The sequence below is a fragment of the Artibeus jamaicensis genome, unplaced genomic scaffold (genome assembly GCF_021234435.1).
Source record: "Artibeus jamaicensis isolate MK-2021 breed Jamaican fruit bat unplaced genomic scaffold, CSHL_Jam_final contig_466, whole genome shotgun sequence".
Lineage (NCBI taxonomy): Eukaryota > Metazoa > Chordata > Mammalia > Chiroptera > Phyllostomidae > Artibeus > Artibeus jamaicensis.
The window spans coordinates 11124377-11141728 of record NW_026521844.1 but is presented as its reverse complement, the minus strand read 5'-3'; the positions used below and the strand labels follow the sequence as shown (position 1 = coordinate 11141728).

The window sequence follows — 17352 nt, the reverse complement described above, 5'->3', positions numbered from 1 at the left end:
TTGCCAATGAGGGAAAAACTACTATCAGAAAGTTACTCAGTTCCTAGTTTTGCTCATCAATACCTTTTATTCCTTCCAAATACGATCATAAAACACATTTAATATTTCTAACAAATCAGAGGTGCACCATGAGGGTAACCCAGGTTAAATGCTTTGTTTTTGTTGAATTATCTGTATTAAAAGAAATAAATAATCAGTCTTAGATTCATGCACAAAAGAAACCCCCAGCACATCAGGTGACCATGACTACGGTAGAAAAGGAGAAATTAAACAGGAAATCAAATTTAATTCGAGTAAAGAAAACTCTGTAAGAAGTCTAATTTAAAAAGTAAGGAAATGAAAATGGCATTGTACCTTAAAGAACCCTGCTTCAGGGCCACACCTGTCATACACACTTCTGGATTTACCTATCGCCATGATAATACCTTGCATGTTCGGCGTCATCATGATCTGCCACAGGGAATTAAAGTAAGAGTTTTGAATGAGTACTGTAAAAAAATTAAAAAAACCAAAATAACTTCTTCACATGCAAGTTAGAATTCTTTTACTTCTATTTATAATCAATATTGCATTTTTATAGCAAATGTGATTTAATATGCATGTAAGTATATTTCAAAATCATCTATACAGGGCCACTTCTAGTTTATATGGTGCCTTTGTGCAAAAGGCAAAAAGGCATTTTCTCTGAACCAAAGAATTTTGAAAAGACATCTCCTTCCTTGACAAATTAGAAAAATGTGCTGCTCTCTGAGTAAGAGAACCACACAGAGCTAGCAACAATCTTTTTATTTCAAAAAGGTGCCTCTTCATTAAGGCCTGGGGCGCTCAGTCAGCGTGAGCTCGACTTCACCTCGACTCCCGCCCACTGGCCAGGCATCCCTGCAAAACCGTACAACCGAACATCCATAAGCAGTAGCCCTGTATCCGTTGGACTTAGTTCCAAGGCACATGCACTGTTAATCCGCCACTCCAATGAATTAAAAAACAAAGCAAAACTTTGCCAGTAGCATAAGCACTGCACAAAAGAGACTGTTAAATGATATAATCACAATTCTACTTTTTTTAGTGACAGATGGTTCACCCTAAAACAAGCACTAAGGTGTTTGATAAGTGAACTAGCATTTTTATTAAAAGCAATAATTTCCATAATTTTCAAGTACCAATATGGAATTAAAATAGTTAACTAGAACAACATATTGGTATTAAATACTAAATACTTAAGTATGTATTTGTTTTCATATAGCTTATTATTCTTAACTGTTTACATTTTAAAATATCTGCAAAATGAAATAACCAAGGCACTATGAAGCTATTATATTACAGCTATCAAGAGACTGCATCAACCACCTCTGAGTCACTGAACCTATTACTCATAGTATTTATTTTGGATTATATAATGAGAATTGCAATAACATTAAATTCTTGAGAAAAATTCTTCTGACCAGTTCCTATCTCATAAACCTGCTTCTTATTCTCATTACAGCCATACTTTTTCACACTGACATAGTAAAACTTGTATCTTTATGACTCCTCTGATTTTAGTATCATAAAGACATTTTAACTCTTATATGATAGTTTAACTGAAACCTTGGAGTAAGTCTAGAAGACTTAATTCTTATCTAAGTCAGTAAAAACTAACAAAGGATAGAATCCAAGGTCTTCTCTATTGTTATGCAGAAGCAGCTTTCCTGACCCTCCCTGAAACATGGGAAATATCAAAATGTAAGAGTCTTAAGAGGAAAGTGGAGGAGTGGGGAAAATACAATGGGACCAGGATGCAGTGCATTTTCATCTGGATTCCCAGAAAAACAGATCATGAGAAGCAAAAATGCCTGCGTTGTGTTACAAAACTAAGTAGATGAGAATGAATAGTGAAGAGGTAGAAAGAGAAAGGATGGAGTTCCCACTGTGTGGAAAGCACTGGTATTCAGGGACTGCTGATGAATCATTCGATTAATAGTCACGTGGCGGTTGCAGAAGCAAAAATATCAATCATCACTTTGCAATCAGGATGTACGTTGTGGCAGGAAAAGGTGAGCAAAAAATTATGATAAATAATTCAAGTATAGTTAGAAAGAAAAACAAAAAATATTTTTAAAATGTTCAAAATTTTTTGCTTTTTAAACAAACCTTATTTTAATCTATCAACCTAAAAATAAATCAATCCTATGTTGGCATAAAAGAATTAATACTAGAAACATAAAGTTATTTTTAAAAATCCCACAAGCTTTTTGCTTAAATTTCCATGTAAAATTCAAAGTTCTGTGAGCAATTGGAAAGGTAATTTCAGACCAGGGGTGGCAAAGCTGTATGTTATGCAGCAACAGACATAAGTGAAAGGGTGCAGGCATGCCCAAAGTATTTGTATTAAGTGGCAGAAGGTAAGTAGGAATGGTGCAGAGTGGCATGACAAAAGTACCTCATCATCATAACCCCCCTCCTTTGACTCAATCACAAATTTCCCTACGTGGGGAATCGCCACCTCTACAACTTGCTGGTTAGAAGGTGGTTGGCTTGTAGTACCTTCAGGTTTCTGCAGAAGAAAATCATTAGTATGAACATTAGAAAAGAGAACAATGAAGCACCCAGTTTAAGTGCAGAGATTCTCAAGTCTTTTAAAAATACCTGCATTTGCTTAGTATGAAATAAACCCACTTAAAACTGAGTATTAGAAGCAAATGCATTAATCAAGTGATAATACAAGATTTCCACCTTTCCCTTTACATCTCAAGCACTAAATTAAATTTTCATTTTTCACCCCCCACAATGCATCTTGGACTCTAAATCCTTAAAAATGATAAACTGTGGAGTTGTATTTCCAAATGCTATCTTCACAGGTAAGGATTTTATTTGTTAAAAACATTCTAACAACTTCACAAAGTCTTTCTTGGGATCTCCATAAAAATAATATATGACCTTCCTCTGAACTCAGGAGAGTATGCAGGTTTTCTTTCTTATGATTTTACCTTTTGGTCCTGTAATCAAATGTATATCCATTTAATATCCATATTCTATTGTGCTTAACTCATTCTGTACAGCCTATGACCTCATACCATATATTCACATCATGTGTCCAGTGAATTGATTTTGAAAAAGCTGCTGAAAAGTGATCCCATTTTTAAGAACATAATCAGTTTTCTCTTTCTTTTCTTTAACAAATTCTATAAATTTCACTAATCCACACTAATACAATGGAAACTAGCATAAAATCCAGAAAAGTCCACTCAAAATGACTCACACAGCTCATTCAAAATACTGTTTGCATGCTATTCTACTGTAGAGATCTATAAGTAGCATATTCACTATTTCCCTATAAGCAAATGCTTCAATGCAGCTTTGCTTGAGTAATTTCAATTTGCACCATAAAAGTTTTCTAAGCAAAGATCAACTTCAGTTTTGATATAAAATAAGCAGAAAACTCTAATAAGATTAAATAAAGGGTTTTGCTTCTATTTAAAATATAGGTACATTTTAGGGATATGAACACAGTCTGATTCTCCAGAAGTGCATAAGCAGAAAGAATTTAACTAAAAGATGAGATAAAACTAATGACTAACACTGGCACTTCTCCATTTACAATAAAGGATACTTTTCACTGACATTTTTTTGGAACGGTTTCCTTACTTTACTTGAGTCCTCAGTGTTTCAAGAGAAAACAACCCACCTGCATGCCTGCCATGGTCATGAGAGAGAATATGCAGGGAGCCCGATACTTGTGCATGACCACTGTTCACAAATGACAGGCGTCACCAATGTTACTACACTACTATGCTATTTAAAATTGCTTGTGTTGGAATAATTCTAACCCGGTATTACCGTCACAAATATCCTATGGAGATATGCTTGGCCCTTGGCATTTAATAAAGAATTTTTAATTCCAGTATTTTCAGAGAATAATAATTGTCCCAGGACTACATTTACAAGAGTGAAACATAAGCAAGTAAATTAAGAAATTTGTCTGGACTTTGTGGTGAAAAATTTCTCACAAGAAAGGCAATCCAAAACATACCATCTTAAGAAGAGAAAAGATAAGTGTAAGGCAAGTAGCGACTGGGAAATGTATTCCTTAGAATACTGATCCTTATAAAACAACATATTCCCTTAGGGGGAAAATAATAAGTGTTTTATAAACCTTGCGAGTTACCACAAAAGAGTTTCAACAGCGTAATAGTGATTATGTGGGAGAAAGCTGAAAATTGGAAGAAGCTTTGGGTGCATGTAAAAATTCTGTAGTTTGTTTTCAAGTTTAGATATCCAAAGGTACCCTAAAAATTTTCATATAGAGAATTTAAGAGTTCACTGAAGTAAAGTAGATGTATAATTATTTTTTTCGATTACTATCAGGGCCTGTAAGAATACCTTAACAAAGGCTAAATTTGAAAGGAGTTAAAATAAGTTCCTCAGTTAAAAGTTGCAAAAAGAATTAAAATACAAAGATTTTTATTGAGGGCCTGAAATCCACTAAATGCATAATTTTTTAAAAAAGCAGTCACATAACAGAGTGGTTAGAAAGCTACAGAACTGCATCCCTTGTGCCCCCCCACCCTGAGTATGCTCACACCTTTTATCCCATAATTCAACTATGGGGAAGCTAAAGAAATAAACTAAAATACGAAAAAAGTTTCATTTCTAGCAGCCTATTTGAAATAATATAAAAGTAGAACTGAATATACAATGAGGGTAGAGGTAAGTAAACAAGAATTTAATCACTCAATGGAATAACACTGAACCTTTAAATGTTTAAAGAGTTTATAACATGGGGAAATGGTTAGGTTACATTGGTAAGTGATTAGAAAATTAAGATATACAATTTTATATGCAGTACTAACTTAACTACAAAGATAAAAACCTGTGTACAAAAATAAGAATGACAGAAAACATACTAACATATTCACAGTGTTTACCTCTGGGTAGTGGGGCTATGCATGATTCTTTCTTAAAGTCCACTTTTTGTGCATTTCAAATTTCCTAAAATAGTTTATTTAAATTCAAGGAAATTCTTCTAAAAAGAAAGCTATTTCAACATTTGAAGAGTATCTCTCTATACTTTCTGAAATTCTAAGCTTTCCAGGGATTTCTTTTTATACTAAGGTTGGAGCTTAATATATTGTATATTTGTGAAACGGTTAGTATTTAAACACTAAAAGGACACTAACAGCAACTGAGTGCCTATAGGATACGCAAAGCATTTTTAAAAAATGATCTGAATTAATCCCATAATCATCTCCATTTTATATAAAAGAAAACTGAGGTTTAGAGAAATTAAGCAACCTTTTCAAGTTTGCATAGCTAATAAGTAAAACCAATATTCAAAGATCCGGACTACCTAATTTCAAAGTCTGAAGACTCTTTTCATCTACGCAATTTAGTTTTTAAAGTATACCTCTAAATGAGAAAACTCAGTAGTGGTTACCATGATTCTAAGCAACTGGCCACGAGACAAAGAACACAGGCTGCTTCAGACAGCCATGATTAATGCATTCTTAGACATGCTGTGGGGTTTATAGAGACAATAGGGCTAAATGTTGGTGCTGTTACAGAAGATGAGCCAAATGGAAAAAAAATGCATGCTAGCTGTCTGTCGTATTCTCTCCACACCATCCTCCTTTCTCAAGTAAAGGTGAAGCAGTAGGTTGCTACCTTATAAGGTGATATCCTTATTAATAAACTATGCAATCATAACTTAAGTGCTGATTTTTGTAAATTTAAATTACCCAAACAAACAAACAACAAACAAAAAGAGTTGCGATTTATGTTAACTTAGGTAATGCTTTTTTGGCTTTCTGATACCAGTGTAAAGGATTATATTTATTACCCATAACATAAGCCCTAACAAATAAATATCCTAATTAGCAAAGGCTCTGGAACATTAATTTTTTTATTTCTTGCAAAAATATGCAAGAAGTATTTTGCATACTTCACCTTTTACCTACTCTTTGCCCTTTTCCCCTCCCTTAGCTTTCCTATCCTACCATCCCCAGAGAATCAGACATCTACAAATACTGAAAGAGGCATTTTCCAACAAGCACTTGATTGTTAGCAAGTGTTCATCTCAAGCTCATTTAGAGTCTATACAGTACAGCATAGGTCGAAAAACCTCTATTAATACACTTTTTAATAGTAAGATGATATATAATCAAAGTTATTCAAACAGAAAAATGAAAAAAAGTAATTCTGATTATTTCATTCATCAAAACATAACATAATACCCTATTAATTGGACATTTTGGTTACTGAGGGTCTTATATTAAAGACCTCAGTGCATTCAGCAGGTTATTGTTTGAATTAAGTGCACATACTAAGTAGAAAACTATTAAAAATTATATCTCCTGTTCTCTTTAGTTCTCTGGAAGGGGAATCTCCAAATACTAACGTATTTGAAGCTATCGTGTAACCTGCATTAGAACTGCTTGGGCTTATAAAATAAGACTATAGCAACTAAATGTTTTTTAATACCATATCTTGAAATAATATCCCCCAGAATGTCTTATTCATTGAAAACATAGTGCAGTACAGATGCGCTTAATTTACTGTTATAAAAACACACAACTGAGAACTGCCAACAGATTTACAATGACAATTATGACAATGTTTGAATTCGATATTCAAAATTGAAATATGCATAAATCATATTATAAGATATTTATCCTAATACTACTCTAACCTAGGGCATCTAGTATTTTACCACTAAACACACTGCATGCAACAATGAAGATTACTCCTTATTCCCAGCTATTCCAATGCAGTAAGACTAGAAGTGGAGGGAGGCCCGAGGGACAGGAGAAATATGGTTGGCCCTTGAATGACATGGCTTTGAACTGTCCAGGTCCACTTACACATGGATTGTTTTTCAACAAACACTGCAAATGTAGTTTCTCTTCCTTATTATTTTCTCAATAGCATTTTCTTTTCTCTAGTGTATTTTATTGTAAGAATACAGCATATAAAATGTCTGTTAATTGACTGTGTGTATTACCAGTAAGGCTTGTGAGGAGACAAAAGTTCTATGTGGATTTTGAACTGCTCGGAGTGCTGGTGGCCCTAACCCCAAAGCTGTGCAAGGGTCGACTTGCAATGCTAATGTTCTGGTTCTGACTTTTAAGTTCCCAAATGACCAATTTAGTCTATGATTGTAATTTTCCATAATCCTCTAACAGGAAGAGAGAACTCATTTTTTTTAAAGAATCATTTTTTAAATTACAGCTGAGAAAACAACTGCCTGGGAATCGGGTGACACCCAGTCTCGGTTCATGCGGATGGAAGAGCCATCCCTTGGCACCACCTCTCAATTCCTGGTCCATCTCCTCCACAGTCTCCACCACAGGCGGGGACGCGTCACGCACACGGCTATGATCAGAGGCTAAAAGAAGAGTTCTTACCGACTGCAAAACTGTTTCAGGGCTTTTATCTTCATGATCATGTGATGCCTTGGTAATTACTTGAATAGTTTCTTCTTTTAAGTGCTTTGAGAAGTCACTTCTTGATGGCTGCTCTAGATATTCTGGTTCTCCCGCTTGTCCTTCATGAGAAAAGAATCAATTGTATAGCTAATAAAATCAGAGCATCTATACTACAATGACTCTAGTATTTACTTCTCATTCAAAGTTAGGCAATAAATCAATTTTACTATTCTACAGAAAGTGATATATCCTTCAGCACAGAGCACTTCTTCCAGATTTTACAAAAAAAAAATAATCCAAAAGTAATCAAGTAATTACTGAAGAAAGTACCCATTATAGTTTATAATACAGAATTCATAGTAAATTTTTATGCCATAAGTATGAAAATCTCATTTTGGAAAACCACTAGCATTCTACCAAAAGAAAAAAAAAAACCCACAAATTTGGTTTGCATGATGATCCTGGACTAGGTTTCCAAAGAGAGCACACTAGTTCTTCTGGCCACAGCATCCTTTTCCATGCCTACCTGACAAAAATCCCTAACCCTGAATGAAACCAACCTTCTCTTTTTTTCTGAATCTGCCCCTGGTAGCTGAGTGTTGCCAGATGAAAAACAATTACAACTTGACATCCCCAAGGGGGGCTGGGGTAGAGGCTTAAAAACCAGTTAAACCTAAAATTTACCCAGGACAGAGCTATATCTGCACCACACATTTTTATCCTGGTTCTCCAATGTATAATAATTTTGGCTATACTTATAAAATGTTTGCATTCCCATACACTGAGGATCACCCCAAGGAAACTCATTGTTGAAATCTCCATAGGCAACGAATTCAATTCAGAAAACAGGCAAAGGGCCTCTACCATATGTCATTTATTTTGCTAGATTCTAAAGATTTAAATAGGAACATCACACAGTCCCTGTTTAAAGGAATGTGAGAATACTAAGAACACTGCTCCTTCTACAAGGTCTTCCTCTTAGAAATAAGTTGGATTTTCCTGGCACATCTGCTTTACTTTTAACTTTTAGATAGTTATTTGTCTCATGGCCAAGTCTCATGGCCAATTTTGCATGACACCACTAGACAAATTTATGAAATCTTATGGTACGCATTTCATACCAATGTTATCCATTTTACATTCTTTTTTAATTAAATTTGAGTATGCTATACTTGTTGTAAGACTTCAAATATTTTTTTAGTAAAATACGAGTAACCCAAGTCAAATAATAATTCAGGCATAGCTATTCTCTCCTTCAGATTAATTTCTTTGTTTTATAAATACAGCTGATAGCCTTAATCAGCGGTACACCTTGCCTCATCTGATGATGTTATAAAAAATATATATATATTCTGGATCCTTCCTTCAGAGATTCTGATCCCAGTAGGTCTTAGGTGGTATTAGGTGGGCTATGCTATTTATACTCAGAACAAAATGCCCAGGCAATTCTGATGCATACATCTATAACAAGGAACTGTTGGCCCTGTCTCCAAACACAAAGGTCCAGGTAAGCTCTCCTTTGCAGTGAGCTGGTTAGGGAGATAGCATGAGACAAATCAAATAATACTTTTCCATTATTTATTACTTTGTTGCAATAAGAATATAAATGATACTAGAGAGGTGATGCCTATGGATTTCACATGTTAGCAGAAGAGGAACAAAATACTGAGTTACTCAATACTATGTAAGTTATATTCTTATTGGAATATCACTCAGAAGAAATTGGATTTTAATAGCTCTTAGGTTACACTTTTACTGAGACCATTTGTAGGGAGGGAAGAAAATCACTCTGATGGATTTCATCAGCAAAATTTCCTTGAATAACTTCACTAGTCACTCATAATCATAGTGATGATCTCTCACACCTGAGAGACCTTAAATACAGGTTTTCTTTGATATTCTGAAAGTATTATATAAAATTAAACAAATTACTTGAAAAACTGTGAAGTGAAATAGGGAAAAGATGACATGGTCATTAAAACAAAATTTGTCTACTAAAAATAGTAGATAAGTGGTTCCAATAAACATTGTAATAAGTTCCTTATTCAACTGTGATATCTTAAATTCCTCTGCAACACAGGATGAATTTCTTAATATGATGTAAGATTAGATAGTAACAGAAACCAATCTTATAAACAATAATCTCACGTCCCAAATTCATAGTTAGCATATTCCATTTCCACTAATTCAAACAAACTGCGTATTTCTAGCCTTTCCACGGAGGACACAATGTTTCCTATTAAGGCAGTGCTGCCTCTGCTTTCTAAAATCCCGGTCTGGAAGGTAACTGGAACAGTTATATGTGAATTGACCGTTTTAGTCTCTTAATTTTTTTAGTTATTCTAGCTCCTCTCTGAAATATTTGCATTTTTTTAAGAAATGAAAATACCTACCACCCATTTTTTTAAATTACAAAACAGCATATGAAATGTATGGCAGAATACACTAATCAGGAAAAAAGGATGGGGGCACACAGACATGGCCTTTTGTTCAGAGAAAACAGAAGATGAGAGATGTAAATGGTGGGGCTAGTTGATGAGCTCTGTCTGGGAATCTGCTCACTTATGTGGGAATATGTATTAGCTTGACTTGGTAGAAATAAAACGTATTAAATCTGTAAATTTAGAGAGTCTTGTGAGAAATATGCCAGATGAAGAAGAGACCACAGAATTCAATATTTTTTGTTCCATAAAGTATAGGTGAACCAAGAATAAAGTTGCAGCTTAACCAATGGAGGATTCACCTTCATCTGAGTCCTTAAGTACCACTACCACTTATGCCAATTATGCAGGTCCATTATCCCACAAATAATGAGAAGTGCCCCAGGCAAAGGGAATACGGAAAAGTTAAGGAAAGAAAGAATGGCACAGTAGCTATGTCTTGTACAATTTCAGGGGAGTGGCTTGGGAAGGGTAGGTAGAGAAGACAAGGAAAGGAGTCGCAAAGGGAAAGAACTGCCTGAAATTGAAATAAGACAATGTAGTTCTACACTGTGATTTGAGCTCAGGAGCCTCTTGATAGCTGCTGAGCTACGTCATTTCCTACCGAAGTGGACCAAGTCATTGTAATTAAACTGCGTTGCTGTGAAAACTGGTCTACACAGTGGCCCTTGATGCTTGGAAAGAAAGCGCAGTTTTTCTCATGATGGGAGAGCTCACTGGATGAAAGAGGTGCTGGTTAGATATTCTATGCTGCATTTACCTATCAAACGTTAGTGTCTTTGCTGCTATAATACCATTATCTTGGTCTTTTAAAAATTCTAAATCGGTGCCTCTTAATATCAAAGACTCAATTACTCAATTTATACAATAAGTTACAAGTTGGAACAGAACCGTGCATACCTCTATCGGTCACAACAGTATACTATGGCATTGTGAATCTCCCATTGAAAGAATAATGCCTTCTAAAGTTCAAATGACAACGCTAAACCCCACCTAGATAATGCCGAATGGGAATCTGTCTGTAAAAGAAATTAATCAAATACCTAAAACAATTCATAAACAACTAAAATCTAAACACGCAGACCTTGCTAAAAAAAATAAAGGTCATTCAAAAAGATCCATTCAGAGTTATAAAAAAAGAGACAAATGAGTGTGGAAAAAAGTGTGTTTATCTTTCCTCATTTCCCAACTACTAGAGAAATAGCACTTTTTCTATAGTAGGAAATAATGTTGTCCTAAAACATACAATTCAGTGATGATGAAATTAATCTAAAAAAAAGTCAGAATACATTCTATTTTCAATTTTGCTAGAACATATTTTCTTTATTTTTGTATAGTGTTTACACTAAATATTTTATTGATTTCATCAGCTAATACTTTTTAAATGATATTTTAAAGTATTATATTTTTATGTATTTATTTTTTGTTTTATAGGTGTATACACATTTATACTTGGAAAATATTTAGTTTTGGCTAATTTCATTTTAAGAATTATGAAACAATTAAGTATATATATTTAAGTATATTCAAAATATATATGGAGTAGTGTTACTTGGCTCAAATATAAAATCACTAGAATTCATTTTATTGACAGCTTTAGTAAACTGGTTTATGTTAATCTTGGTTCCAACAGGTTTTTCATGCTTCCTGCCAAGAAGGATCAAGCCCATTACAGAGACAGGATACAGAGAGGGGGGAGTCTGCAGAATCACCTCTTTTAACATGAAAAAAGTATGAGTGTATGTGGATTTCCAGTCACTGCAGAGGCGCTTGGCACCCCACCCTACGTTGTTGAAGGATCAACTGTCTATGTGCGTGGTGGTGTCTCACAAATGGGTAAACTAAATTATGACCTCTGGGTATCTCTGAGTGATGGAGTTTCAGATAATTTTTACTAGCTCCTTATACTTTTAAGATAAAGTTTGTTTTTTACTCAACAAGCATCTTATTTTTAATAAAATATTAATAATAAATGTCATTGACAATAAAACACAATTTAATAAAATGAACTGACCTGTTGTTACAGAAGGCTCCGACTCCCTCAGTTTCTGAGATGCTAAGAGTTTTTCCTGCAAAGCCTTCTGGGCAAGTTGTGTATCCCACTCCTCCAGTTCTTTTTCAAATCGCTGGTTGTCTTCTTCAACAAAATCTCTTAAATCTGGCGGTAATGTTTCTATTCCAACAAGGGCCTGCCCAGTTTCTTTATTAAACTCCTCTGCAAATTATATTTAAAAAACTAATATAAAATTAAGAATTAAATGGAAAATACAAAGCTCAAAGTAGAATGCATTTCAAATGGGATTTCAAGTATGAATTATTACCATTTAGCAAATCAATATACTTAAAAATTAAAAGAAAACTCAAACAAAGAGAAAAACTATGATACAAATATTTCATAGTCCATTATAGGTAGTGGTCTCAGATTTCATTTTTAATCTGAATAGTAAAAAAATAAAACAAGATATAAAGCCAAAATTGCCAAACACTGACATAGTACTACTTTTTCTCTTAAAATAGCAGATTTCTGATTATTCATGAAGTAAAACCTATCATAAAATGAGAATAAATAACTCATGACCTTATTAAGCTCAAATTAGAACTAAAATTCTTTTTCATCTGAGGCAGTTAAATATAGCAATATGCAATTCTGCTATTGCTAAATCTTGCTATGAATATAGCAAGATTAATTTTAAAATACCACATGAATATCATTTCAGAGAGTTACTCAACTTCAACTCCATACACACAAAATAAGTTTTGGTTTTCAGTCACAAGTGGTTTGCCTAGCTAGTTTTGCTGAATGATTAAATACAAAAGGAAAGTTGATTTTATCAGTTTTGACAAAACTTTATTAAGTGTTTTCTATATGGAACACCTATATTAGAATACAAAAATTAAAAAAGATTAAGACATATTATGACATGGTTCCTGGCTTTGAGCAGATAAAAGTGAAGTGGGAAAGAACAGCTAGCACACAATTCCAACACACAGCAGGTACCTGACAGAGGCACACACTACAAGGACACAAGGATGGTTGCTTTTGGGCAGATAAAGAAAACTTGGCAGAGCAAATGACACTTAAACTGAATCTTGACAGATGAGGAGTCAGGCAAAAGAAGCAAGAAATAAGAACATTACTGGCAAAAAATAAAAATAAAACATAACATACATGCATAAATGTTTGAATGAAGTGATTTGGTGTGAGCAGAATGCAACAAGAAGTTTAAATGTCAGTTTTAAATGAACAATGATCACAAATGAGGCTGGAGAGATAATCAGAGGCCAGAAAATGGAGGTCTTGTACGTCAGGTAAGGAACCTGAACACGAATCAGTGTGTGATATAGTCATTAAGGGATTTTAAGAAAGGAGAAACCTGCAAGGTTTACATTTTATAATAGTTAATAAATAGTTCACTCTGAATGCAAAATATATTCCAATTTTCAGTCCTGGTCATATTATTTTTTGATTCCAGTTTACTCACAATAACCCAAAAGCACTTTCTAATTATATCCATCACCCACTGGATGAATTATACCTAAATAATTATACCAGAGACCGGAGTCACACACAAGGGCTACTTATTTATATATATTTCATATTCTTACCTTGTATTAAGAACTGTGCCTTATCATTTATGTACATTAAACAGTACGCGCTGGCATTTCTATAACCACCAAAGGAGTCCCTCACTAGCTCTTCCCATGATGATTTTGTCACAGCAATATCGTTGTACTTCATCCACCTATTTTCACGGTGATCAAAGATGTATGCCCAGTAGTGCCCAGCATTCGCTTGGCCTTCATGGACCAAAACGGCATGTAAGCGATAAGGAACCTGAATGCGAAAACAGAAGAGGGAAACGGCAGTCGAGCAGTCTGCTGTACCACGTTCCATGAAACCCACAAGCCGTGTTAGCAGAAGACAGGACAGGAGTATGAATTTCTCATCAAGAGACAATGGGCTGAGTTTAAAAGTTTGATAAAAAATGAAATAATAAAAGAAGGAGAAGATAAGCTAAAGACGTGGAAAGCAGACAGGTGTGTAAACAGGATGATTTTCAAAATATTGAACATTTATTTGTTGATCTATTTCAGTTATTACTTCTGAATAAAGAACTTATGAATATTTTTACATATAGCACATAATTTGTCTAAATGTTCACAGTTATAAACATAATTGTGCCTGAGTTTTAAAGTGGCTTATTACAGTATACCAGAACTTAAAATGTAATTGAGCCCTATACTATCTCCCATAATCTTAATATCTTTAAATAATTTTATAGTTCTCAAGATTTTATTTTAAATATTAAAGAAAATTCTGATAAATTTTATTATAAAATAATAAAAAGATTAACCAATAAATACAGTATAAGAATATAATGCAATTGAGGAATAGTATGGCTTAAGTTCAGCTATTTTATCACAAAACATCTAAAAAAAATTTGGTTAAGATAAAGATAAATAAAAATACATAAATAGTTTTTATAAAGCTTACCAGCTCACAGTTTAACTTACTTGGATCATAGATTTGTCAGAGTACATTAGTTCAATTGTTCGATGGATTCTGGATATGCTTTCCTGCAAATCTAAGGACAGAAGATGTCATTTACTGATTAACATCAAGTATGTTTCTAGTGAGATTCATAAGGCAGAGATGAAAGGTATTCCTACCATTAAGTTAGGAGAATAAAAAAATTTTCTAAAACAATAAATCACTATTATTTGGAGTTTGTATAAAAATAACTATGTATAGTTCTCCTTAATAAAAGATATAGCCCAAGTTCATAATTAAGAAAACAATATGGTTGTTTTAGAAAGTGTACAGAACCAGTAAAACTTAAACCTCATTCATATACAATAAAAAAGGTTTCAATGAAAATTAAAACTAAAACCCCTTACCTATTTATATAAAACAGAAAATAAAATAACTACCAGATATCCTATATAGACACATAACTGAATAAAAATCCACTATAATCACCAATGAAATAAATTCTGAGAATCCCATTACTCATTATTTATATGTCCTGTAGTAATTTATCCTACAAATTTATTGGGAGACAGGGATGTTCACAGCTACATTGTCCATATAATTAAAAACGCTGGAGACAAACTTAATATCTATCAATAGGAGAATGGTTAAGTATAGTATAATGGCATAACTACACTTATACTATGAATCTGTCGAAAAAAATCAGGAACAAATCATAAAAGATTACCAAAAAACATTAGTAACTTTAGAGTGGGAAAAGGCATTCCTAATCCTGACAGAAAATCAAGGAACCACAAAGGAAAAGACTCCCTCCCCAAACTTAAGAAAACCTACATTATAAAAACAAAGCAAACCCAACATAAAGGAAATACAGGGAAAATAATATCTGCAGCACACATTTCAGGCAACAAGTTGATACCCATTAATGTCAGTTTGTGTTAAACAGTAAGGGAAAGAGGAAGACAAATGATTCCATATAAAAATGGGCAGATGTCATAAAAATTTACAGAACAGAGCTGCACTCAAAATTAAGGAAATGTAAGACACCAAAATACCATTTCTTCCCCCAACAGGCTACCACATTAAAAAGTGCCCAGGGCTAAGGAAGAGATTGAGAGACAAGCTCTCTCACATCGTTAGAAATGTAAACTGGTTCAATATTCGGGGGGAACAATTTTAAAAGAGTCAAATTTAAAATTACATGCACTTTGGAACAGAAATGGCACCTCTAAGAATACATCACACTAATAAAAGTGTGTAAACACGAATGCAGAAGGCCAACACTGTTTGCAGTATCAATAGAAATATTAAATTACACCACGCTCATATGTCAGAATACTACACAACCATTTAAAAATGATGCTAACAACTAATATAAAAGTGCAAAGAGTCCTAGGAAAATCTTACCTGATTCATATTATTGTAAGACCAAATCTTATCACGAATGTCTCCCAAGCTCCTCAAACATTTAAAATGGCCAAGAGTGGGCTCATCATATTCCTGCTTCCTCCCTGGAGGTGGAGACCTGCTCACCAACCAGCCTGCCTTGTTCCAAATTGCATTCTATCTATTTAGTTATTCACACCATTATGAATGACTACGAAAATCATCCTTGATTTCTGCCACTCACCCCTCATCAATGGTCTACTACTGTCAACAGTCTCCAAAGCCTATTTCAAATCTGTTCATTTCCTTCCTCCCTCAGTGCTATTACCTTGGGGTCAAAAGCTTCCTAGCTTCCACCCTTCTGAATGTAATCTTATAAAACAAACACAATCTGCCAAGTCCAGTAGAAAATTATGCCAAACCTAGTAGCACAGTGTTCAGGGAAACCTGGGTGCTTAATTGATATGCTACTAAATTTAAATATAAAAATTCCTTATATATGAAAAATACTAAGAGAAATCTTTACAGTCATCACTATATCCTATTTACTCACTATTACATTAGGACTGCTCTGTATTTACATATTGTCTATAAAGCGCCAAGTGGGGCACACAAATCTAATAATTGATAGTTTAATATAGTTCCAACGGTAGCTATTTTTAAATTTAAATCTTTAATTTAAAAAATCCTAGTATTAGGATAAAACTTGAGGGCAGTAAGAGGGTATTATATTTTTGATATGTAAGAAAAAATTACAATAAAACCTACCATAAAGCCCTGGCTGGTGTAGCTCAGTGGATTGAGCGCAGGCCTGCGAACCAAACAATCGCGGTTCAATTCCCAGTCAGGGCACATGCCTGGGTTGCAGACCGGTTCCCTGCAGGCCAGTTCCCAGCAGGGGACCCACGAAAGGCAACCATACATTGATGTTTCTCTCCCTCTTTCCTTCCCTTCCCCTCTAAAGATAAATAAATAAAATATTAAAAAAAAAAAAACACCTACCATAAAATACTAACATCACTTCATTAAAAAGGACATGTGAACAATAGTGAAGTAGGAAGGAGATCATTTCAGAATAAAGCAGAGTTCCTTCCAAGAAAGGAGGGACAGCAACTTAACACCAGCACACACGTGCACAGCCCCCTCCTCGACAGGGCACTGTCCCTTTTCTTACTTTGCTACATGCCAGTTAAAACTCATCACAGGCTGGCATTGTGCTCATAGTTGGAAATCTCATTAGAGCAGATTGAAAATTAAAACTTACTTTTCTGATTCTTAGGCCTAAAGAACATTTTTATCACTAGAATGTCACTGTGTAAACATCAGGGTAGGCACATAATTTATATGTACAAGATACGATGCTGTATGATGTTCCACCAGTGGAGTAGCTGTGAATACCAGTCTGATATAAACTTGGAGCACTAAACTAGACAATCAGACCATCTGTCAGGGCATTAATCAGCTAAGTAATCCAGGGAGAACCTTTTGGTCTCTCTGAACCTGATATCAAGATTGTAAAAATGGGAAGCCAGAGTAGTGTATCTTTTAGGAAAAAACCCTTTCTAGAAGAAAACACTTTATGATATTTACATATGTAATCCACACTGCAATTTCCATTTTCAACTGCATCTGT

General features: G+C 34.2%; 1 protein-coding gene across 9 annotated transcripts in view; it reads right to left on the bottom strand.

The window, feature by feature from the left end:
- The window catches only part of USP25 (ubiquitin specific peptidase 25), a 126922-nt gene that overhangs the window by 28492 nt on the left and 81078 nt on the right, over positions 1-17352 (bottom strand). For 5 of the 9 annotated variants that reach the window (XM_053667220.1, XM_053667222.1, XM_053667221.1 and 2 more), the window contains 6 exons: positions 14357-14427; positions 13448-13676; positions 11856-12056; positions 7380-7519; positions 2420-2533; positions 355-450 (listed from right to left, as the gene is read on the bottom strand). In XM_053667220.1, the coding sequence (XP_053523195.1) occupies positions 355-450; positions 2420-2533; positions 7380-7519; positions 11856-12056; positions 13448-13676; positions 14357-14427 (851 nt within the window). The remainder of the gene's footprint in view (positions 1-354; positions 451-2419; positions 2534-7379; positions 7520-11855; positions 12057-13447; positions 13677-14356; positions 14428-17352) is intronic. The other 4 variants (XM_053667223.1, XM_053667224.1, XM_053667225.1 and 1 more) reach the window with 2 other exon arrangements.